Source organism: Scyliorhinus torazame, chromosome 3 (genome assembly GCF_047496885.1).
Source record: "Scyliorhinus torazame isolate Kashiwa2021f chromosome 3, sScyTor2.1, whole genome shotgun sequence".
Classification (NCBI taxonomy): Eukaryota; Metazoa; Chordata; class Chondrichthyes; order Carcharhiniformes; family Scyliorhinidae; genus Scyliorhinus; species Scyliorhinus torazame.
The window spans coordinates 207,108,457-207,134,320 of record NC_092709.1 but is presented as its reverse complement, the minus strand read 5'-3'; the positions used below and the strand labels follow the sequence as shown (position 1 = coordinate 207,134,320).

Below are 25,864 nucleotides of genomic sequence, written 5' to 3'. Positions count from 1 at the left end.
TCCCCCACTACCCACTTCCTAACCATGGCTATATTACTCGCCTAGTAGTAATTGCAAAGGTTCGGCTGCGCCACCCTACCCTCCCCCCGACTGCGCTCCAGCAACACTTTCTTCACTCGCGGGGCTTTACCCGCCCACATAAAGCCCGCAATAACCTTATTCACCCTTGAAAAAGGCCCTTGGGATGAAGATGGGAAGACACTGAAAGACAAACAGAAATCTGGGGAGGACCATTTCACAGCCTGTACCCTCCCCGCCAGTGATAGCGGGAGCATATCCCATCTCTTAAAGTCCCCTTCCATTTGTTCTACCAACTGGGATAGGTTTAACTTGTGCAGCACCTCCCATTCCCTGGCCACCTTGATTCCCAGATACCGAAAGCTCTTCCCTACCATTCTAAGCGGCAGCTCTCCCAGTCTCTTCTCCTGTCCTCTTGCCTGGATCGCGAACATCTCGCTTTTACCCATGTTCAATTTATATACCCCGAAAAATTACCAAATTCTCCGAGGATCCGCACAACTTCCCCCATCCCCTCCAACGGGTCTGAAATATACAAGAGCAGGCTATCTGCGTAAAGCGAGACCCGGTGCTCCATCCCCCACGAACCAGCCCTTTCCAGTTCCTAGAGGCCCTTAGCACCATGGCCAATGGCGCTATGGCCAGTGCAAACAGTAGCAGGGAGAGGGGGCACCCTTGCCTCATCTCTCGGTGTAGTTTAAAATACCCCGGCCTCAGCCAGTTCGTACGCACACTCGCTACTGGTGCCTGATAGAGCAACCACACCCAGTCAACGAAGCCCTCACCAAACCCAAACCTTCCCAGCGCCTCCCACAGGTAATCCCACTCCACCTGATCAAAAGCCTTCTCCGCATCCATCACAACCACCACCTCCACCTCCCCTCCTTCTGAGGGCATCATAATACCATTTAAAAGCCTTTGAATATTGGCCTCGAGTTGCCTGCCCTTTACAAATCCCGTCTGGTCTTCCCCTATCACCCCCGGGACACAATCCTCTGTCCTTGTGGCCAGTATCTTCGTCAGCAGTTTGGCATCCACATTCAGTAGAGAAATTGGCCTGTATGACCTGCATTGCTCCGGATCTTTCTCCCGTTTCAGGATCAATGAAATCGAGGCCTGTGGCATTGTTGGGGGGAGGACTCCTTTCTCTCTTGCTTCATTAAATGTCCTCACCAGCAGTGGGCTCAATATCTCTGAAAACGTATAGAATTCCGGGTAGCCGTCCGGCCCCGGGGCCTTGCCCGAATGCATGCCCTCCAGCCCCTCAATTACTTCCTCAATTTCAATTGGGGCTTCCAGCCCTTCCACCAGATCCTCATCCACCCTCGGGAACCTCAACTGACCCAAAAACTGCCTCATCCCCTCCACCCCAGTCGGGGGTTCCGACTCATATAATTTACTGTAAAAGTCCTTAAAACACCTTATTCACCTCCACTGGGTCCAGGACCATATTCCCACTCTCCCTATCTCCCTGGCCGCCTCCCTTTTTCTGAGCTGGTGCGCTAACATTCTGCTAGCCTTTTCCCCATACTCATAAATTGCCCCCCTTGCCTTCCTCAACTGTTCCACCGCTTTCCCTGTAGTCAACAGCCCAAACTCCGTCTGAAACCTCCGCTGCTCCCTCAGTAGCTCCACGTCCGGGACCTCCGAGTATCTCCTGTCCACCTGGAGTATCTCAACTAACCTATCCCTCTCAGCCTGTTCCGCCTTTTCTCTGTGGGCCCGTATCGAGATTAATTCCCCTCTGACCACTGCCTTCAAAGCTTCCCAAACCGTTGCTGCAGAGACCTCCCCCGTATCATTTGTTTCCAGGTAGTTTTGGATGGACTTGTTCACCCGCCCACAGATCGCTTCGTCCGCTAACAACCCCACATCCAGCCTCCATAGCGGGCGTTGTCCTCTCCGAACTAACCCGTAGATCCACCCAATGTGGGGCATGAACTGACACTGCGATTGCAGAGTACTCAGTATCCACCACCCTGCTCAGAACAAAAAAGTCGATGCGAGAGTATGTGGACATGGGAGAAAAAAGAAAACTCCTTCGCCCTCAGCCGTGCAAACCTCCATGGGTCTACTCCCCCCATCTATTCCATAACCCCTTCAATTCCTTTGCCGCAGCCAGCCTCCTCCCTGTCCTGGATTTTGACCGGTCCAATTCCGGATCAATGACTGTTTTAAAATCTCCCCCCATGATCAAGTTATGTGACTCCAAGTATGGGATCTTACCTAACACCCGCCTCATAAATTCCACATTGTCCCAATTCAGAGCATATACGTTCATGAGCACCCCCTCCAGCTTCCCACTCACCATTATGTACCTACCCCCCATGTCTGACATGATTTTCCGTGTCGAACGCCACTCGCTTATTGATCAAGATCGCAACCCCCTGGTCTTTGAGTCCAGCCCTGAATGGAATACTTGGCCAACCCACCCCTTTATCAATCTGGTTTGATCTATAGCCTTTAGGTGTGTCTCTTGTAACATTGCCATGTCCGCCTTCATGCCCCTCAAATACGCAAACATGCGAGCCCTCTTGACCGGCCCATTCAACCCTCTAACGTCCCATGTAATCAGCCTGGTCGAGGGGGGCCTCCTCCTCCTCCCTCCCCCCCCCCCCCCCCCCCCCCCCGCCCAGACTAGCCATCACCCTTTTTAGGCCAGCCTCCAGCTCGCGCCCTCGGCCTCCTCGGGCATTCGCCGTCCCCGCCCTCCCATATGTCCCCTAGTAACAGTTACTCCCCATTCAGCAAAGCAGCTCCCCACCCCGCTCCCTCCCCCCCAGTCACAACACTAGAAACCCAACCCCCCATATCAAGCTCCAGCTTAACACCTGCTCGCCCCCCACTGTGCTTCCGTGAGTCAGCTGACCAAGCTGACTTGATAGCTCCCACCCATGGCACCAAACAGTCTGTCTCCCCATTGTTCTATCCCCTCTCCCCCCCCCCACCCCCCTTGGACAAACATATTCAAAGCATCAAATTCCCCAGTAAACATACATCAGAAAAAAGTGGAAAAACAGTCACAGGAAAAACAACCACAGAAACCACCCCTCCTCCAACCAGAAGACAAAGTTAACTTTGGCCATCGAAACAGCCCCTTATTGCACCTAACACAACTTATTCAAACCAGCACAAAAGTAATTTTCAACAAATCGCCACTACAATACTCTTCAAGGATTCAGTGTCTTTAGTTCACCTCCAGTCTTTTTTTCTTGATGAATGTCCATACATCGTCTGGTGTTTCAAAGTAAAAATCCCGTTCCTCATATGTGACCCACAGGCGGTCTGGGTAGAACCTCCTGAACTGCACCCCCTTCCTAAAGAGGGCCGTTTTTGCCCGATTAAACCCAGCTCGCCTCTTGGCCAAATCCGCGCCCATGTCTTGATAAATGCGCAGCTCACAATTCTCCCACTTGCTGTTCCGTTCTTTCTTGGCCCACCGCAGAACGTGTTCCTTGCCCAGGAATCGGTGCATACGTGCCACCATCGCCCTCAGCGGCTTGTTCGCTAGGGGCTTCTTCGCGAGGGCTCTGAGCGCTCTATCCACGTCCAGGGGCCGAGGGAACGCCTCAGCCCCCATCAACTTCTCCAGCATGTTCGTCACATAGGCCCTCGCATCCGATCCCGCACTGCCTTCAGGGAGGCCGACAATTCTCAGATTCTGCCTCCTGGACCTGTTCTCCAGCTTCTCCTGCATTCTTTTCTGGCGGTTATTCATCATCTCTACCTTGGTCTCCAGCAAGGTTAGGTATTCCTCGTGCTCGGACACCCTTTTCCCCACCTCCTTGATCGCACATCCGTGGGTTTCTTGGTTCTGCACAACCTGGTCAATCGAAGCCTTAATCGGATCCAGCGTGTCCTTCTTAAGCTTGGCGAAGCAATCGTCAAATAATTTCACCAGCTGCTCCGTCGACCACTGTGCCGTCTCCCCGCGGCCCTGCTTCTCCGCCATGCTTTCCAGCGTTGCTAGCTCTGCTCGCGTCTTCCTTGTAGAACTTTGTCTTCTCACACGGCCACTTCTGGTCCAATTCTCCATACATTGGAAGGGGATTTCTCCTCACTATTTCACTCTTCACCGATTTATCCAATAAAATCCGGGGAAAAACGTGAGAAAAAGGTCCAAAAGTCCATCACAGGCAGGAGCTATCAAATGTGCGACCTACTCCTCCATGGCCGCCACCAGAGGTCATACTTTCTGATCACTGCATTCACCATTTGATAACGTCAGACTAAGGACCCATTTCAACTGTACCTAAGATGACACAAACACGCATTGCTCTGGGTATGAACTGTTTAAGATTTTAAACTTACATCGATTATATTACTGTGTCCAACAAGACAGTCAACAAAGAAATGTTAGATAACGTTAACACCAGTCAGCAAATCTCCAGAGGCAAGAGCACAATCATATGCTGAGATCATATAAAGCCAGTGCAAGTCCTGAAATTCATTAATCATTGCTCATTAGAATTACTGGCAGTGCACATCAGTATTCTGACTTATATGCTGACACTTGAGAGCAGCATTTTGCAGTTGAAGACAGATGTCCTCAGTCTGCAACTGGATCCTCGATTTTCTGACCCATAGACCACAATCAGTAATGATAAACAACAACAACTCCCCCACGATAGTCCTCAAAACCGGGTCCCGCAAGGCTGCATACTTAGCTCCCTACTATATTCACTAAACACACACACGACTGCATGGCAAAATTTGGGTCCAACTCCATCTAAAGGTTTGCTGACGATGCGACTGTAGCGGGTCGGATCTGGAACAACGATGAGTCAGAGTACAGGAGGGAGATAGAGAACCTAGTGGAGTGGTGTAACGACAACAATCTCTCTGTCTGAGCTGTATGCAGAACAATACTTTTCAATGTACCTCGGTAATAATAATAATCTTTATTATTATTGTTGTCACAAGTAGGCTTACATTAACACTGCAATGAAGTTACTGTGAAAAGCCCCTGGTCGCCACATTCCGGCACCTGTTTGGGTACACCGAGGGAGAATTCAGAATGTCCAATTCACCTATCAACATGTCTTTCAGCACATGTGGGAGGAAACCCACGCAGAGAATGTGCAGACTCCGCAAAGACGGTGACCCAAGCCGGGAATCGAACCTGGGACCATGGCGCTGTGAAGCAACAGTGCTAACCACTATGTTACCGTGCCGCCCATCAACGCCAGGTGACAATAAACAAATCCAATCCAATGCAATCCATGTGTAAAATACTACGTGTAGCAATGTAGACATGACGGTGTCATCTTCGGATGTCCCTCGATCCATAGATGGCATCTACATAAAGTTGAGAGTTTCTGGCATGGGTCTCCATTTGATTGAATAGAGTGATTCATGACCTGCGGACCTTTGGGCATGGGGTAGTGGGATCCTGATGCACAATTTGCTTCCTTTTGTTTCCTTCTCTGCCATTGCTCTGCCTCATCAGTAAGATGTTGTGGTTTGTGATGCAGCTCGATGGACAAGTTGTCATCATTCTGAATGATTGGTAGTAAGCCCCTCACAATCATTAATTTTAATGCTGCTTCATCAATATTAATTATATTGTAGAGGAATCGGGGATGGAACACATGAAAATCTATTTTTTTGTTGACCTCAACATGGCTCGTACACTTTATGATTCTAGACCAACACATCACCTCAAGAGAGCTCTGAGTGTAACTTTGGAGTGCCATAATACGTAATGTTATTATTTAATTTGAAAATATAACAATCCATCTCATTTCATGACTTAGTCAAGTGACAAGAGACAAAGCACATTTTGACTTGGTAATAGCAAGTGACTCAAACAATAGAAGTTGTGATGCTCCACAAAATGATCACGTTCAACACGATCAGGAATTCAGAAATACTAATGGCTGGAATCCAGGTATATAGAATTTAAAAAGGGCTAACTTCAGAGAAACACCTTCATTGTCTTGTATAGAATATAATCCAGGTGACTCCTGGAACAAGTGGAACCCAGAATAAATAGGTTAGGGAAAGGGGAAAGTTTTCTAAACTGTACTTCAAAGAAAGGACTTGCATTTATATACTTTTTTTCATACCCTCTGGATAAAGAACTTTGGAAATGTTGTCCCCATTAATGTTGGATACAATGGTAAACTGATATCTGCAATCAAAAGAATGAGTTGGAAAAAAAAAAACTGAAAACGCTGGATAAACCCAGCAGGTCTGGCAGCATCTGTGGAGAGAGACTGAATTTCGGATTTAAATGAGTCTTCTGATAGAGTTGGCTTCTGCCGAGTTTATCCAACATTTTCTGTTTTTATTTCAGATTTCCAGCATCTGCAGTATTTTGCCTTTGAGTTGAAAGGAAAGACTAGAGAAGCTTGTTGTTTCTTGCCTTGAAAGGAAACAACTATAAAATGTACGAAAAGAGTAAATTAGGAACAATACTTCACAAACTTTTGACCGCAGGACAAAGAACACAGATACAAACTAGTAATAGCAAATTTATGAAAAGCTTCACATTAAGTGGTAAATACTTGGGATCATACATTTAAAAAAATCCGTAAACATTTAACAATTTAACAACAGGTTGAATATTGCGATGGGTACTGTCGGATCCTTTTAGATTAATGGGCTAAGTGGGTCCAAATGACCTCCCCCATTTTTATGCATTGACCAGTCTTTGATTTTGTAGTGCTTTGATGGTTTTTGTGCATTGAGTGGTACTGCACTATCAGAATAACACCTTTGGTGGGTTTTTGATGAGAAAGCAGTTGGAATCACTTTGCATGTGCTTCCTTTTTACCAAGAGTTTTGTGCCACATTCATAGCCAATAACGTTAAGATGCCAATTTTGGAAAAGAAAATGCAGTTATAATAACACTCTGGGTATCTAGGTATTTGCATGTAATGCCAAAATTACACTGGAAACCACCATAAGTAAGAACTCAAAAAAGATGGAATTCAGAAAAGGTTTAAGAAATGCTTTATACTAAATCAATCAAATTTAAAAACAAAGTTCAAATAATAGTTTGTATGATGAAAAGAACACTTCTGTATAACCAGTATGGATAAAGGTACAATTTGATTGTATGTTTAAAGAAATAATTCAGATCACTGTACCTGATTTTCTCTCGTCATTTGAGCCAAGTCATCTTGCAAACAACGATTTTCCTTAAGAGCATCATCTCGGCTCTGTTCTAATTCCTCTGACTCCTTATGAATGCAATCTAGCTGTCGACGTAAGGAATTTATTTCCCGGTCTCGGTTACTTAGAGTGTCATTTAAAAGGCTGAGTAAAAATTAAGATTTAAAAATTATATATATCAAGTTTCAAACATAGAAAATTGAATAACAATTTGGTTGTGTTAACCATTGTACTTACTCTAGTGCAGATTCTAGTTCAGTCACAGTAATTTTCATATTAGTTATGGCCTTTTCCTATAAAAGGAGTAAAAATTAAGTTTATCGGTAACTTATAAGAGCAAAGGGGAAAACATCATTAGTACACCAGTGATAGTAAAGAATGGGGTATATATGTGCATTTTCAACTTCCTGTAGTCTCTTTGGAAGCCTACAATTTTCCCTTTTTTACCGCTACTAGAATAATTGTTCATATCCTATCTTCTTTCTGCAACATCAATTACTTAACCAGAATTTAAAGTTGATACAGCAGCTGTTAATTTAATTCTACTTAAATGACCAGAGTACAGAAAATGCTGCTGATGCTGGAGATTCACAAATTCTTTAATACCAAGATTAAACTCTCTCAGTCCTCTCATAAGGACTTCTGGGAAATTTGAACTACTATTGTTGTAAAATATCTGCAACTTTCTCCTCAATCAAAAAATAAAATATTTTCCAAACTGGAGGACAATTCAAAGCCCAGATAATAAAAATGAAGAATGCTAGAAATACTCAGCAAGTCAGCAACATCTGTGGAGAAAAAAGAATGTTAACATTTCATCAGAACTCATAATTCTGCAGACCATCATCAGAGGCTAACGTCAGAATATGATGTACGTCAGAACCCCACTGGACATTTCTGTTGGCTTTGCTGTGGCTATTTAACGAAGTCGCAGCATTAGCATACCAATTTCGGGTTCGCCAACAAATCAGGAAGGGTAGACATGACCACATGCTGGAGTTGTCAAAGGAGGAATTTCTAATTAAGAGGACCAAAGTAAAGGGTTGCATGGATTTTTGAAACTGCAGCAACCACAAGAATAGAAAGGAGACCGAGGAAGCTGCTCGTCGGGTGTCTCAGTCTTACCTGAAGGTCCTACTACAGGTCTGAGTGAGTGCAGTGAGATGAACGCTCCCAAGATTGGGAGGAAGACAACCTCCCCACCCAAGAAGGCATGGATGGAAGTGGCCAGGGAAGTCAGCAATAGTGTAGTCTCTGCAGCCTGAAGTGCACCAAAAGGATACAGAATCGCAGGATGGGAAAAGTGAGTGCCATAAGACTTCCAGGTGCCAAGCCCCATAGTTCAACTTCTCTGACATTCTTCTGCACAGCACTCCTCAAAACAACTCACCGTGTTCCGCTCATTCCTCTCTCCAGGCACCTCATATGCCATCTCAACAGCCAAAACTCACCCTCACCCTCTTCCTATTGCTGTCTTGCATTCATGCCTCACAGCCACCCTCCAGAAATGCTGCCCATCTCGGATCACAGAATTGTTCTGGTGCAGAAGGAGGCTATTTGGCCCATCGTGTCTGTGCCGATTTCCATGCAAACCATTACTAATATTCATAACTCTCATTTCTTCACCTTCCAGAAGAGAGCACACAACCTCAAGGAGAAGCAGAGCCCAGGGAGGTGACCCTCCAGTGACAGCTACCTTGTTGGCCAATGGCAACACAAGCTCAGCTGTTTTATTGGGAAGGAGCAATTGCTCCGGGAAGCTGCAGATGTCAACAATGACCTGCCATAGAGTCTGAGCCTTTTGAAGCAGGCATACATGGTGTTCATACATGTTGAAGGAGCTGATCCTCTCTCTGCTCCTCACAATCCCTTGGATCATGATCTCTCCAACCTATGGAAAGACTGCGGAGAAAGCATTTGCTGCTGTTGCTTCTCTTGCTTTTCATCAAAGGTACAAGGTACATCGGCATAAGCTGCTTCCAGGCTGAGGTTGACTGGCAGCAGGGATCTGTAAAATGAGTTAAGTGCTAGGCATGTGAAGTGATTTAGAAGAAGTTGGCAATTATCTGTCAAGTACTGAAGCACCCGTTGAGAAGGAGTGCTCTGAACAGCATACTCTCTCACCTGGCCATGGCTGGAGCTTTTCAGTTTTACTGATCAAGGCTCCCAGCCTGCCAGTTGCATTGAAGAAGCTCTCCGCACTGTGCACTTACCTTGGTGACCCTCGTAAGTTACACATAGATTGGAAATAGGTCTACTGTCTGTTAAATCCAGATGTTTTGGTTAAAACAGAACTTAATTTCTTACCAGAATATTTAAAGTCTTACCTAAAAGCTGCATGAGTGGGGGGGGGGGGGGGGGGGGGGGGGCTCACCTTCAAACCCTCCCAGGTAATAATCAGAAGAGGGCAGGATGATGTTGGGATCCTGATTCAACAACACTTTTAGGGGGTTTAACTCCCTTGCACACACCCAAACTCACTTCCCCTTGCCTGTAAAAATTCTGCCCTAAAAGCTCTCATCAGAAAAAGGGAGCATACTCAATTTAGTCTTGCCAGGATTCAATACCATGCTGCAACAGGAAAACATCTGCACTTCATTGAATATGATTTTTATGTATGTTGTTTAATTCAGGCAGTGAATGACAAATTGTCAGGGATTATAATCTGCTTCCTGAATGGTGAACTCATGACAGAAAGACTAACTTAACACTGGAATGATTACGTTAGTGCATTTACCCGGTTAGCAAGATTATCTTCTAAAATAGCAATTTTTTCAGTTTTATCATCCACAGCTTCCTGCAGGCAATCCTTTTCCTGGTCCAGAGTAGATATTGTACTTTTTAATAAGTTGATTTCTTCTCGTTGAGCAGAATTCTGTCTATTGAACTCGCCTAAGCAACAAAATACAAAAAGCCTTATGTTTGTTAGACCACTTGTAACTCACCCCATTGTTTACATAAAAACTTTACTGTTATATTTCCTTTTTTGACAGTAAAACTACATAAAACACTGACGATTACATTGCTCAACACAGTTGGTTCTCAGTTATTTCCAATTCATGATACTATCAACCACACCGTTGATGGTTGTGGCTGCAAACGCCTAAGCACATAGCTCTAGAATATCCTGTCACTGCCTCCCGCCATTTCCTCATTTGAGGCTCTCTGCTTTTGGCCAATATCTCACAGCTCCTTGGATCAAAAGCCATTTGTTTGATTCTGTCTTTGTGCAGTGATTTGAGCACTTTCGGTGCTATACATGCTATACAAGAAGTTGTGTGCTTTTGCAACATTTTAAACCCAGTTATAAATTTCTATAAGTTTGGTCTTAACCTGTGTTCATTTCGTGCATAAATATTTTGAATTTTAATAACAAGGTTCATTAGGCTTACTATATCAGTTACCTAGTCTCTCTTCATGCCTAGTAATTCGGTCTTGAAATGTTTGAACTTCTTTGGCTTTCATTGACAACCGATGCTGTGCGTCTGCAAGAGACTTCTCCAGGTGTTCATTCAGCAACCTGAAGCATTGAAATAATGCAGTAATTTGTTAGTAAAGATCATTTACTGATACCTACAGATGTGTTGAACAGTTGAAAGTGAAGATACTGGTCGGCTGCGGGGTTGCATTGTTAGTAAGGAATTAAGTTAAATCGATAGCAAGGAGCGATATAGGATCAGAAGGCATAGAATCTCTGTGGGTAGCGTTGTGGAATCGTAAAGGTAAAAAGACCCTGATGGAGTTATGTACAAGCCCCCTAGCAGTAGTCAGGGTTTGGGGCTTAAAATAAATCAGGAGATAGAGAAAGCATGTAAAAAAGGCAACATTACAATAATCATGGGGGATTTCAATGTGCAGGTGGACTGGGAAAATCAGGCTGGTAGTGGATCCCAAGAAAAGGAATTTACGGAAAGTTTAAGAGAACTTTTTTGGAGCAGCTTGTGGTGGAGCTCACAAGGGAACAGGCAATTCTGGATTTGGTGATGTGTAATGAGGCAGACTCGCGTCTGACAAATCTGTTAGAGTTCTTTGAGGAGGTAACAAGGAAGTTAGACAAAGGAGAACCAGTAGGCGTGATTCATTCCGATTTCGGTATTCTGAAACAACGGTTCTGCTGCTCGGACTACTGGGTGGAGGTCCTCCAGTATTTGTCCAGCGTATCGTCAAAATCATGGTGCTCTCCGGCAACCTCCACAGTCTCGCTCTCATGAGCGCACAGCCCGTCACCAGGCCTTCTCCAAGTACCTCAGGAGGAAGAATAAGAGGAGGATTATTCTGCCTCCCTTCAATCTGAGTCATAAAACTGCGGCCAAGTATTCAGACTATGGTTCCCTGAAAATCATACCCTCACATCACTGCTGTTCCACAATTCCCCACCTTTTCATTTCTCTATTAGAGCATTGTGGCACCCTGAAATAAAAGACACTACAAAGAAAATTCTAAAACAACTTCAACAAATAACACTTCCAGTAACATATACAAAATTGTGCTGTTCACCACTGTGCATTCTCTTAGTGCCTGACGTAGTGGTGCCATTTCCTGACCGGGTAAGTTCACCTAAGCCGGTTTAAAACCGGCTTTGGTGCTGCCCCTTGTGGGCGCGTTTCAGATTGCAACGCCTCGTGGGACTTGGGTGAATCCCGCGAGGGGCGAAGACTGTTGGGATAGGGCTCTCCCAGCATTCACCGGGCTGCATCGCGCTCAAGGGATGATTTTGTTAGGCATCTGTCTACTTTTTCCTGAGAGTGGAGATTGATGGAGAGCTCCAGATATAGAACACAGAACATAGAACGATACAGTGCAGTACAGGCCCTTCAGCCCACGATGTTGCACCGACATGGGAAGTCAAAAAACAAAAGCCATCTAACCTACACTATGCCATTATCATCCATATGCTTATCCAATAAACTTTTAAATGCCCTCAATGTTGGCGAGTTCACTACTGTTGCAGGTAGGGCATTCCACGGCCTCACCACTCTTTGCGTAAAGAACCTACCTCTGACCTCTGTCCTATATCTATTACCCCTCAGTTTAAGGCTATGTCCCCTCGTGCTAGCCATTTCCATCCGCGGGAGAAGGCTCTCACTGTCCACCCTATCTAACCCTCTGATCATTTTGTATGCCTCTATTAAGTCTCCTCTTAACCTTCTTCTCTCTAACGAAAACAACCTCAAGTTCATCAGCCTTTCCTCATAAGATTTTCCCTCCATACCAGGCAACATCCTGGTAAATCTTCTCTGCACCCGTTCCAAAGCTTCCACGTCCTTCCTATAATGAGGTGACCAGAACTGTACGCAATACTCCAAATGCGGCCGTACCAGAGTTTTGTACAGCTGCAACATGACCTCATGACTCCGGAACTCAATCCCTCTACGAATAAAGGCCAACACACCATAGGCCTTCTTCACAACCCTATCAACCTGGGTGGCAACTTTCAGGGATCTATGTACATGGACACCGAGATCCCTCTGCTCATCCACGCTTCCAAGAATTTTATCATTAGCCAAATATTCCGCATTCCTGTTATTCCTTCCAAAGTGAATCACCTCACACTTCTCTACATTAAACTCCATTTGCCACCTCTCAGCCCAGCTCTGCAGCTTATCTATGTCCCTCTGTAACCTGCAACATCCTTCCGCACTGTCGACAACACCACCGACTTTAGTGTCGTCTGCAAATTTACTCACCCATCCTTCTGCGCCCTCCTCTAGGACAAACAGCAACCGCCCCAGAACAGATCCTTGTGGTACGCCACTTGTACTGAACTCCATTCTGAACATTTCCCATCAACCACCACCCTCTGTCTTCTTTCAGCTCGCCAATTTCTGATCCACATCTCTAAATCACCCTTAATCCCCAGCCTCCGTATTTTCTGCAATAGCCTACCGTGGGGAACCTTATCAAACGCTTTACTGAAATCCATATACACATCAACTGCTCTACCCTCGTCTACCTGTTCAGTCACCTTCTCAAAGAACTTGATAAGGTTTGTGAGGCATGACCTACCCTTCACAAAGCCATGCTGACTATCCCTAATCATATTATTCCTATCTAGATGATTATAAATCTTGTCTCTTATAATCCCCTCCAAGACTTTACCCACAACAGACGTGAGGCTCACCGGTCTATAGTTGCCGGGGTTGTCTCTACTCCCCTTCTTGAACAAAGGGACCACATTTGCTATCCTCCAGTCCTCTGGCACTATTCCAGTAGCCAATGATGACATAAAAATCAAAGCCAAAGGCTCAGCAATCTCTTCCCTGGCTTCCCAGAGAATCCTAGGATAAATCCCATCAGGCCCAGGGACTTGTCTATTTTCAGCCTGTCTAGAATTGCCAACACCTCTTCCCTACGTACCTCAATGCCATCTATTCTAATAGCCTGGGTCTCAGCATTCTCCTCCACAACATTCTCTTTTTCCTGAGTGAATACTGACAAAAAATATTCACTTAGTATCTCGCCTATCTCTTCAGACTCCACACACAACTTCCCATCCCTGTCCTTGACTGGCCCTATTCTTACCCTAGTCATTCTTTTATTCCTGACATACCTATAGAAAGCTTTTGGGTTTTCCTTGATCCTACCTGCCAAATACTTCTCATGTCCCCTCCTTGCTCGTCTTAGCTCTCTCTTTAGATCCTTCCTCGCTACCTTGTAACTATCAAGCGCCCCAACTGAAACTTCACACCTCATCTTCACATAGGCCTCCTTCTTCCTCTTAACAAGAGATTCCACTTCTTTGGTAAACCATGGTTCCCTCGCTCGACGCCTTCCTCCCTGCCTGACCGGTACGTACTTATCAAGAACATGCAGTAGCTGTTCCTTGAACAAGCTCCACATATCCAGTGTGCCCAACACTTGCAGCCTATTTCTCCAACCTACCCCTCCCAAGTCATGTCTAATGGCATCATAATTGCCCTTCCCCCAGCTATAACTCTTGCCCTGCGGGGTATACCTATCCCTTTCCATCACTAACGTAAACATCACCGAATTGTGGTCACTATCACCAAAGTGCTCACCTACCTCCAAATCTAACACCTGGCCTGGTTCATTACCTAAAACCAAATCCAATGTGGCCTCGCCTCTTGTTGGCCTGTCAACATATTGTGTCAGGAAACCCTCCTGCACACATTGTACAAAAAATGACCCATCTAATGTACTCGAACTATATCTTTTCCAATCAATATTTGGAAAGTTAAAGTCTCCCATAATAACTACCCTGTTACTTTCGCTCTTATCCAGAATCATCTTCGCCATCCTTTCCTCTACATCCCTAGAACTATTTGGAGGCCTATAGAAAACTCCCAACAGGGTGACCTCTCCTTTCCTGTTTCTAACCTCAGCCCATACTACCTCGGAAGAAGAGTCCCCATCTAGCATCCTCTCGATATGATGTGGTCCAATGGAAAATATCTCAACATAGTCAAAGTCCAAATTAGGAGTATTATTTCCCAGATGTGTGACAGGTATTATGAAACAAGAGTTGATTTTGCTTTGATTTAATTGTGTATGAGAGCTGCACAAGCTGTCGCACTTAAACTGATTCTTAACCATATTCCCAACATTTTTCAGTCATCTGTCTCAGCACGAAGATCTGGTCATAATTTACATTCTTTTTGGGAGCTACACCGACTTTCCAACATATTTCCACAGAAATATTTGCGTTCAATTCAGGAACACTATAATAAACACCCTCAGTGGCACACTGCCACTTGCATTCTTACATTCCTTCCTGTTCCTACTGGCATAAGCCAGTTTCCAAATGGTAAGCCTTTTTTTATTTGTCCGCATTGGTCGGATGATACAATCACCACCTTAGTTCATTTCATCTTTATTGTTCAGCTTTTCCAGCAACAATTCAGCATAAACCTAAGGGTTTCCCTTTCCTTATTTGCTATTCCATCCACATCTTCCTATACCTGCTCTACTTCTCCCATTATCTTATTCTGCAGGAACAGAGATATATTTTATGCTATGTGAAAAGGAGAGTTTTTGAAGCTTGTGTCAGGTTCACATTTTTGTGGTGCTGAGACTGGCTACACAGAAAGGTAGAGAAGGGACTGACTGTTTTTGCAGTGTGCTATCAATGGAGGATACAAAGCATCAGTGTGAAAAGCTTTGAAGTGATTGCCCATGTGCAACAAAGCATTTTAAGAATAAGTTGAATGTATATTACAGTTGAAGAGTTCCACTTTGGGCAGGTGAACTGGTGGATTCCAGCTGGTAAAAGAGAGCACATGAGAGCCATAAAGGTTGAACTTTATGAGAAAATATTATAAAAGTGGCAATAGGTAGAGATGAGAATGTGACAATATATTCTTGGGATAGCTAAGTTATCTTAATTATGACTGATTTTGTACAGCTGAAACATTGTGTAACTATATTTCATACCTGAACCACTCGTAGACAAAATTCCACTTTTGCAATTTAAGGAAATATTGTCTTTGAGTCAGTTATTTGAGCGCAGGATGGAGCCCATTAAGACTTGTAAAGAAATTATTACATGCAGCTGTGGATTAAAATATAGGGAACATAACACCCATATATCAGAAATATGAGGGGGAGGAGGTTAGGGTTCATTCCATGAAAGACATGTTTCTCATGGAACCCAACAACGATGATTGTGAGAGCAGATCTTTGAGGGATCCCTTGGCAATACGATCTATCATGGGGTTGGTCGGTTAGCTTAGTTGGCTGGATGACTGGTTTGCGATGCGGAGTGATGCCAACAGCGCGGATTCAATTCCTATGCCAGCTGAGGTTATTCATGAAGGCCTCGACTGCTCAATCTTGTCCCTCGCCCGAGTTGTGGTGACGCTCATGTTAAATCACCACCAGTCAGCTCTCAAAGGGATGGGCAGTCTATGGTCCTCAGGGACTGTGGCGACATTTACAAGGCATCATTAAAAACCTAACTCAGTGGCACAAGTTGCCGAAAAGTCTAATGAGTAGATTCCCACAATGGTGGTGGGTCTAGATCACCATGATATAGTACTGCAGCGCATATATGGCTTCCTTAACTGGAACATTGGTGAATAGGTCAGTAATGTCAAATGAACACACAGACACAGCATTGTTATTGATATGCAAATCCTGTATGGCGTTTGAAAATGTGAAGGTATCCTTTGGAGTGTGTGTTCGTATGCGGAAAACCTCCTCAAAACTGGTTGTAACATTGCACCCAACCATTTGGCTTACATATCATACTGGGCTCCATCTTGTGCTCAAAGTCACCTCTGAAATGGATCAGTTGAATGAACTTTCCTTAATTGACGTACTAGTTGAGAAATCTGCCGGGGTTCTCTACCACAAATCTACCATCACTGGTCAATATATGTGTTGGGCTTCCTGTAGTTCCACACACTAAAAGATTGGTATTATTGGTAACTGTAAATTGGGATTGAGCCATATGCTCAGCATACAAGCTTGATGCTTAAACATGGGTGCACCAAAGACACCCTGTGGGATAATGGCTACCCTGATTAGATAATCTTGGGCTGTACATCATACAAACACATGAATGGGCCTGAGGCTGTCACTTTTGACCCTGAAAAGTGCCCAGTCTACCACAGATTACCCTGGAAGAGTATACACTCAGAATGCTGTTGCATGTAATATTGAAAGAATTAGTGTACTAGCTGATAAGCTTTAATGGGCCAGATCATTGTGGTTGTTGGAGTCTGATCATCTTAGCCCCAGGATCTCACAGCAAGGGTTCCTCAGGCCATGTCGTAGGCCCAGCCATTGTCAGCTGTTTAATCATTGACCTTTCCTCCATCTCATAAGGTGTGTGGGAATGTTCTATTGCAGTGTTCAGTTCCATATACGCTCCTCAGATAATAAGCAATCCACGTCCACCTGCAGCAAGACTTGGACAACATCTAGGCTTGGGCTGATAAGTGGAAAATAACATCCAATCCACACAAGGGCCATGCAATGACCATTTCGAACAAGAGAAAGTTTAACCACTTGCCCATAACATTGAAAGGCATTACCATTGTCAAATCACCACCAGTAATATACTGGGGATTATCACAGACCAGTAGCTTAATTGAATCAGCAGTATTTTTACTGTGGCCCCATCTCATGACTCCGCAAAGCCTTTTGTTAGGATCCCAGATGAGAACCCAACTATTTTCAATTTGTAAAGATCTGAGGAAATGTTAATGCACCACAGGAGTGATTACACTGACCCACTGGTAACTTTCATGTTGAAGCAAACTTTAATTTTTACACAGAATTAACCACATTAAAAATCTAGAAATAGCTTTACAGTTAACAGTTACAAAACATCTTAAGTAAAAGAGAAACTTTAACTTACTTCCTAAACCTGCCTCTGCATTTTCCAATTAAGCAAACCAACATAGTTCAAATACCACTCATGAATAAAGTTAACAACCAGGTTTCTACTTGCTTTTCCCTGTGCAGAATATTTGGAGAGAAAACTTTGCAGGACCAAAACAGAAACACTTCTGTTCAGATTCAAATCCTAGGACGAACCAACTTCTCAGACAAATCTGGCTCCTCCACCTCATACATTTTCTACACACCAGCTGTCCTTTAAGCGTAAACAATATTCTATCAGCAGAACACCTCACCTGCAAAAATCAATGATTATCTCACTTTTACTACCCCTTAATTACAGCTTTAGCAGACTCATAATCTGTATGCATTTTAACCCAGGTTTTAACACATTACTGCAAAACATATAAAACATGACAATTTCTTATATTCGTCATACTTTTAACCATCTCCTTGACACAAATTAGGAGTATGATGGAATACTCCCCACTTGCCTGGATGAGTGTAATTCTAACAGCACTGAAGAAGATTGACAGCATCCAAGACAAAGCAGCCCATTCACCAGAGTGCAATGTGTGCCATTTACAAAGTCCTAGTAATAATTCACCAAAGCATCCCAAACCTGCAACATCCCCCACAAATCAAGGATAATGGCTAAAGGCATATGGGACTGTCGCCACCTCTATATACCCTTCAAACTCACAATCTTGATTTGAAACTTTCTCACTGTTCCTTCGTCGTTGCTGGGTCAAGGTCCTGGAAATCTCTTCCCACCAGCATTGTGGAGTACCTTCAGCACATGGACTGCAGCGGTCCAAGATGGTGGCTCACTACACCATCTCAAGGACAATATGGTAAATGCTTGCCTTGGCAGCAGCACAAACATGTACAAACTTTAAAAACTCTATTGATCAGTAGTTTCATGATTTTTTTTTCCTTTTTAAAATGAATTTAAAGTACCTAATTTTCCAATGAAGGGACAATTTAGCGTGGCCAATCCAGCTACCCTGCACATTTTTGGATTGTGAGTATGAGACCCACACAGACACAGGCAGAATGTGTAAACTCCACAGGGTCAGTTAGTGACCCGGGGTCGGGATCAAATCCGGTTCCTCGGAGCCGTGAGGCAGCAATGGTGACCACTGGGACACCGGGCCGCTAAGTAGTATTATGAACAGTATCATTGGATTCGTGTGATTTATGTAAAAGTGAAGTCAGATCCCCATAGTCCCAGATGACATAGGCTGCTTTCCCCTTTGATGGGAAGAGTTGACTGGTGGTGATTTAACATGAGGACCACCACACCTCAGGCGAGGTGAAAGGTTGAGAAAATGGGGCTTTCATGAAATACCTCAGCCGGTACGGGAATTGAACTTGCGCTATTGGCCTCGCTCTGCATCACGAACCAGCGTCCAGCAAATTTATTTTCATGAGCATTGGCACAGATTAACTATTAAACATATTGCTGTTCACAGTGACACTCACTTGACTGTGCGAATCAGGTGTCACACCACCAGCATGCTGAACAGGATGTCAACTGTTAAGTTTCCTGACGATACCACTCTGCAAACTTATATGAATATTATATCACAAAAAAACACCAACCTAATTGAATTCATCTCTGCCTTCTGCTGAGCAACATTGTCATTGGCCTGCAAGAGTTTTTGTGATTGACACTTGGTCTTTTCCTCAAGTGCTGCTATATCTTCCCTTTGTGTTGCTAATTTCTTCCTGAGGGTGAAGCATTCATTATCAAGCTGCACAAAAATAAAAACAAAGATATACTGTAACAATCTGCAGTTATATAGTTCTTCCAATGTTAAGAAAAACCACAAGGGAGCTCAGAAGCATAAGATGTTACAGGAAAAGAGTTTCAGGGATGAGGGAGTTGTAGGACTGGAGAAGTTGACAAAGATAGAGAGACACAAGGTTATGATGGATTTAAATTTGGAGGACTGGAATCCATTGTAGGTCAATGAGAGCAAGGGTGAATGGGGAGCAGAAGGATAAGATATAGGCAACTGAGGTTTTGATAAGTACAAGGAGCGCAGGTGCTACCAGTAGAATATTGGAACAGTTCTGAGGTGGCAAAGGTTTGGAAAGTTCCAACAGATGAAGGGTGAAGATTGGAGGAGAGATGGAAATAGGTGATCTTTGCAATGAGAAGGATGTTGCTTTGGAAACGCCAGTCAGTACCAAATGGATGCACAGGCACTAAACAGTCCAACTTGAGACAAAGATTGCCGAAAGGTTACGTCAGAAAGGAATAATGCATTATTAGTAACAATCACAAAGTCCGGAAGGCTGCAATGTGCCTAATCGGAAGAAGAGGTGCTATTACTCCAGTTTGCCCGGGACTTCGCTGGAATATGACAGCAGGCCAAGGGCGGACATGTGGAGGTGAGAGCAGGAGTGAGTTGAAATGGCAAGCGACAGGAAGTTCTGGGTCCTGCTGGCGGAGGGACCGGAGGTGTTCTGCAAAACGGCCACCCAGTCTGCATTTAGCCTCTCCAATGTAGAGTAGACCGCACTGGGAGCAGCAAATGCAATAGGCTAGATTGAAAGAAGTGCATGTGAAGCGCTGCCTCATCTGAAAAGTGTTTAGGGCTTGAGATGGTGAGCAGCGAGGAGGTAAAGGGGCATGTGTTGCACCATCTGCGATTGCATGGGAAGGTGTTGTGGGAACAGGGTGAGGTGTTGGGGGTGATGGAGGAGTGAATGAGGGTATCCCGAAATAGTCCCTGCGAGATGCTGACAGGGGGAGTGAGGGAAGATGTGTTTGGTGGTGAATCATGCTGGAGTTGGCGGAACTGGTGAAGGATGATTCTTTGAATACGGAGGCTGGTGGGGTGAAAGGCGAGGACAAGGGGGAACCCTATCCTGGTTCTGGGAGGGAGGAGAGGGGGTGAGGGCAGAGTTGCGGGAAATGGGTCGGGCATGGTTGAGAGCACCGTTGACCTCAGTGGGTGGGAAACCACGATTAAGGAAGAATGAAGACATGTTAGCAGCACCATTTGGAAAGTGGCATCATCTGAACAGATGCAATGGAGGCGAAGGAACTGGAGTCCTTACAGGATGTGGGGTCTGAAGAGCTGCAGTCCAGGTAGCTGTGGAGGTCAGTGGGTTTGTAATAGATATTAGTGGACAGTTTACGCCCAGAAATTGAAATAGAAAGGTCAAGAAAGGGAAGGGAAGTGTCGGAGATAAACCATGTGAAGGTGATAGAGGGGTGGCAATTGGAAGCAAAATGAATACATTTTTCCAGGTCCAGACGGGAACATGAAGAGGCACCGAAACAGTGATCGATGTACCAATAAAAAAAGAGTTGTGGGATGGGGCTGGAGGACTGGAACAAGGAATGTTCCACATATCCCATAAAGAGACAGGCAAAACTGGGACCCATGCGGGTACCAGCAGCCACACCTTTGTTTTGGAGTAAATGAGACATGTTAAAGAAGCAATTGTTCAGTGAGAGGACAAGTTCAGCCAGAAAGTGTGTGTTGGTAGATGGACAGTGTCAGCTACCACAGGATTTAAAAAGGACTTTTCATTGTAAGCAGCAGTAGAAGAAATGGGAGTAAAGAGCAGACGGTCTCAGAGACGAAATGAGCTGGCGGAGGACGAGGGGAGATAGGAGAGAAATCAGGACACTAACTTCAGGTCTAGAGCATGGAAACTTGGGAGGCTCAGTGACAAAGCTGTTCAGGAGATTCTTGTATGTGGAAGGTAAAGATGCAATTAAAGCGGGAGGAGAGCAGAGGTCCTGCTGTAAACATATCAATGTAGATTTGAGAGGATACATCAACGGATGAATTTCTGTGAGTCTCAGTTCATCTGCTGCTGAAACCTTCAGGCATCCCTTTGGTACTCCTGGACTTGACTATTCCAATGCATTGCCAGCTGGCCTCACACATTCTACCCTCTGTAAAATTTAGATGATTCAAACTCTCCTTAACTTGCACCACATTCTGTTAACTCATCTCTCCTTTGCTCACTGATGTACACTGGCTCCTGGTTAAACAGTACCATGAGTATAAAATTCTCACCCTGGCTTTCAAACGCCTCATGTCCTCACTGCTCCCTATCTCTCCAGCCTCAGGATTCACCGAAATATCAATATTCTGAATCTTGTCTCTTGTGCATCCCAAATTTTAATTGCTCTACTTCAGCCTTCAACTGTCAAGGCCCTAAAGCCTGGAAGTTCCTCCTGATATCTCCCAGTTTGGGCCTCTCATTCCCGTAAAACTTACTCTCTTTGTCCAAGTCCTTATACTGGAGCAGTACGGTAGTACAGTGGTTAGCACTGTTGCTTCACAGCTACAGGGTCCCAGGTTCGATTCCCGGCTTGGGTCACTGTCTGTGCGGAGTCTGCACATTCTCCCTGAGCCTGTGTTGCTTTCCTCCATTTCTTCCTACAAGTCCCGAAAGACTTGCTGTTAGGTGAATTGGATATTTTGAATTCTCCCTGTGTACCCGAACAGGCGCCGGAATGTGGCGACTAGGGGCTTTTCACAGTAACTTCATTGCAGTGATAATGTAAGCCGACTTGTGACAATAAAGATTATTATTATTATTATCTGGCTTGGTGTCAGACTTCAATGATTCTGTCAGGTGACATGTTGGAAAGAAATTGCTAATCTGTCTACAGCCATATCTTTTAACTGAACTGCAGTGGGAGGAGATGTTTGACTTCTGCTCATAACTCCATTTAACACTCAACTAAACTGCTTTTCAGTAAAATGCCTGACACCATAACTCCTCCCATTAATTACCAAGCTGAAAACTAATTAATTCTTTAATCCAAACACAACTGCATTAGCCCAAGTTTTTTACGATGCTTTAATTGCATCCCGAGCTCCCAAACCTTCTAAACCAGGATTCATTGAAATCACTGCTGCAGCAGTCATACACACACTAACCCAGGATTTTAACCCTTACTGCACCAAATACTTATGATATAATAGGTCTGAAATTCCTACATTCATCAGAGACAGGTGGCAGGTGAAGTTCAATGGGGAGAAAAATGATTCATTTTGGTCATGGAAACATTATTAAATAATGGATATTACTCTAAATGGGCAACTGGAGCACGGCCTGGGTATGTACATGCATAAGTCTTTGAAGGTGGCAGGAAGGATATTGCAGTTAATAAAGCAAATACAATCCTACGCTTTATTTTTAAGGCCAAAGAGTTCAAGAGCAAGTTTGTCATGTCAAACTTAAATAGGACACTAGTCTGGCCTTAGCTAAAGTATTGTGTCCTGGTTTGTGCACCGCACTTCAGGAAAGGTGTGAAGACATGTGAAGAAAGGATTCGTAAGAATGATTTCAGGGATGAGAAAATTTAGTTATGAAGATAGATTTTGGAAGTTGGGACAATTTTCTTTGGAGATAAGAAGAATCAGAGGGGTTTGATAGAGGTATCCAAAATCATGAGAGGTCTGGACAGGATAGCTAGGGAGAAAAGTGTTCCAACTCATGAAACGATTGAGAACAATTGGGTACAGATTTAAGATAATTTGCAAAAAAACCAAAATCGATACCAGGAAAAACATTTTCATGCAACGAGCGGTTGAGGTTCCTTCATTGTCGCTGGGTCAAAATGCTGGAATTTGCACCCAACAGCACTGCGAGTGTACCTACACTTCATGGACTACAGCCATTCAAGAAGATAGTTCGCCACCACCTTCTCAAGGGCTATTAGGGATGGGCAATAAATGCTGACCTAGCCAATGAAGCCTACATCCCATGAAGGAGTATTAAAAAGAACCGGAATGCACTGCCTGAGAATGTGGTGGAGGCAGATTCAATCGGGGCATTCAAAAGGAAATTAGACTGTTATTTGAAAAGGACCAATTGTGTTGGATTTTGAGGAAAAGGTGGGAAAATGTCACAAAGTAATTAATTGCTTATTTGGAGAGGGGTGCAGACATGATGGGCTATATGGCCTTCTGCATTGTAAAATTCTGTGATATCTTCTCCAGTTGTGAGCAATTCACTTCACTTTAATTATCATTTAAGATTTTGCATTATTGAGGCTATATTCTATAAAGCAATTCGCAAAATGTTGCAATGTAACCTCAAAACCTTTAAAAAATATATATATTTATTAAAGTTTTTAAACACAATTTTTCACCCTTAAAACCCCCCCCCTCGTAACAAAATAGAAATAAAACGCACATAGCAAGATATAAACATGGTAAAACGATATGTTACAGAACTTTGTACATTGGATTCCTCCCGTACATGCCAGTTTTCCAGATCTTTCATGTATTATCTTGCTCAAATACCCCCCAGGCAGACCCCCCTCCTCCCCCGCCCCCCCCCCCCCCCTTTCCACAAGGCATTCCCCCCCCCCCTGGGTTGCTGCTGCTGACCGACCTTCATCTAACGCTCCGCGAGATAGTCTAGGAACGGTTGCCACCGCCTGTAGAACCCCTGCGCAGACCCTCTCAAGGCAAACTTTATCCTCTCTAACTTGATAAACCCTGCCATATCATTTATCCAGGCCTCCACGCTGGGGGGCTTCGCCTCCTTCCACATTAGCAAGATCCTTCGCCGGGCTACTAGGGACGCAAAGGCCAGAATGCCAGTCTCTTTCGCCTCCTGCACTCACGGCTCGTCCACTGCTCCAAATATTGCTAGCCTCCAGCTTGGCTTGACCCGGGCTTTCACCACCTTAGATATTGTTCCTGCCACTCCCCTCCAGAACCCCTCCAGTGCCGGGCATGACCAAAACATATGGACATGGTTCGCTGGACTTCCTGAGCACCTCCCACATCTGTCCTCTACCCCCAAGAACCTACTCAGCCTCGCCCCCGTCATGTGCGCTCTGTGAACCACCTTAAATTGTATCAGGCTAAGCCTGGCACACGAGGAAGAGGAATTAACCCCACCTAGGGTATCAGCCCATAGCCCCTCCTCAATCTCCTCCCCCAGCTCCTCCTCCCATTTACCCTTCAGCTCCTCTACCAACGCCTCCCCCTCTTCTTTCATCTCCTGGTATATCGCTGACACCTTGCCCTCTCCAACCCATACGCCCAAGATCACCGTGTCTTGAATTTCCTGTGCCGGGAGCAACGGGAATTCCCTCATCTGCCGCCTCACAAACGCCCTCACCTGCATGTATCTGAAAGCGTTTCACGGGGGGAGCCCAAACTTCTCCTCCAGTGCCCCTAGGCTCGCAAACGTCCCATCAATGAACAGGTCCCCCATTCTTCTAATCCTCGCCCGATGCCACCCCCGTCCATCCCCCCCGGGACAAACCGATGGTTACCCTTGATCGGGGACCACACCGAGGCTCCCATTGCACCCCTGTGCCGTCTCCACTGGCCCCAGATCTTTAGCGTTGCCGCCACCACCGGACTCGTGGTGTACCTTGGCGGCGAGAGCGGCAGCGGTGCCGTCACCAGCGCCCCCAGGCTCGTTATTTTGCAGGACGCCATCTCCAACCTCTTCCATGCCGCCCCCTCTCCCGCCATCACCCACTTACGGATCATCGCCACATTTGCTGCCCAGTAGTAGCTCCCCAGAGTCGGCAGCGCCAACCCTCCTCGGTCCCTACTGCGCTCCAAAAACCCTCTCCTTACCCTCGTGGTCTTATTCGCCCACACAAACCCCATAATGCTCCTGCCTACCCTCTTAAAAAAGGCCTTGGTGATCACGATGGGAAGGCACTGGAACACAAAGAGAAACCTCGGGAGGACCACCATTTTGACCGACTGCACTCTACCCGCTAGCGAGAACGGTACCATGTCCCATCTTTTGAAGTCCTCCTCCATCTGCTCCACCAGTCTCGTCAGATTCAGTTTATGTAGGGCCCCCCAACCCCTAGCTATTTGGATCCCCAGGTACCGAAAGCTCCTTTCCGCCCTCCTCAGCGGTAGATCGTCTATCCCCCTTTCTTGGTCTCCTGCCTGTACTACAAAGAGCTCACTCTTCCCTACATTAAGTTTATAGCCCGAGAAATCCCCAAACTCCCTTAGAGTCTGCATGACCTCCACCAACCCCTCCACTGGATCCGCCACATACAGCAACAGGTCATCTGCATAGAGCGACACTCGATGCTCCCTCCCTCTCGGACCACCCCCCTCCATTTCCTAGACTCCCTTAATGACATGGCCAAGGGTTCAATTGCTATTGCAAACAGGGGGGGACAGGGGGCACCCCTGCCTCGTCCCACGGTACAGACAAAAATACTTCGACCTCCACCGATTCGTAACCACACTCGCCACCGGGGCTCTGTAAAGGAGCTTAACCCAACTAATAAACCCTCCCCCGAACCCAAACCTACGCAGCACTTCCCAGAGGTACTCCCACTCTACTCGGTCAAAGACCTTCTCCGCGTCCATAGCTGCCACTATCTCGCCTCTCCCTCCACCGATGGCATCATTATCATGTTTAGGAGCCGCCGCACATTGGTGT

At 45.3% G+C, this 25,864-nt stretch overlaps 1 protein-coding gene across 4 annotated transcripts in view; it reads right to left on the bottom strand.

Moving 5' to 3' along the window:
* Positions 1 to 25,864, bottom strand: part of cep135 (centrosomal protein 135) — a 215,817-nt gene that overhangs the window by 43,430 nt on the left and 146,523 nt on the right. For all 4 annotated transcript variants that reach the window (XM_072496794.1, XM_072496792.1, XM_072496793.1 and 1 more), the window contains 5 exons: positions 19,046 to 19,197; positions 10,543 to 10,658; positions 9,876 to 10,030; positions 7,376 to 7,431; positions 7,114 to 7,282 (listed from right to left, as the gene is read on the bottom strand). In XM_072496794.1, coding sequence (XP_072352895.1) covers positions 7,114 to 7,282; positions 7,376 to 7,431; positions 9,876 to 10,030; positions 10,543 to 10,658; positions 19,046 to 19,197 — 648 coding nt within the window. The remainder of the gene's footprint in view (positions 1 to 7,113; positions 7,283 to 7,375; positions 7,432 to 9,875; positions 10,031 to 10,542; positions 10,659 to 19,045; positions 19,198 to 25,864) is intronic.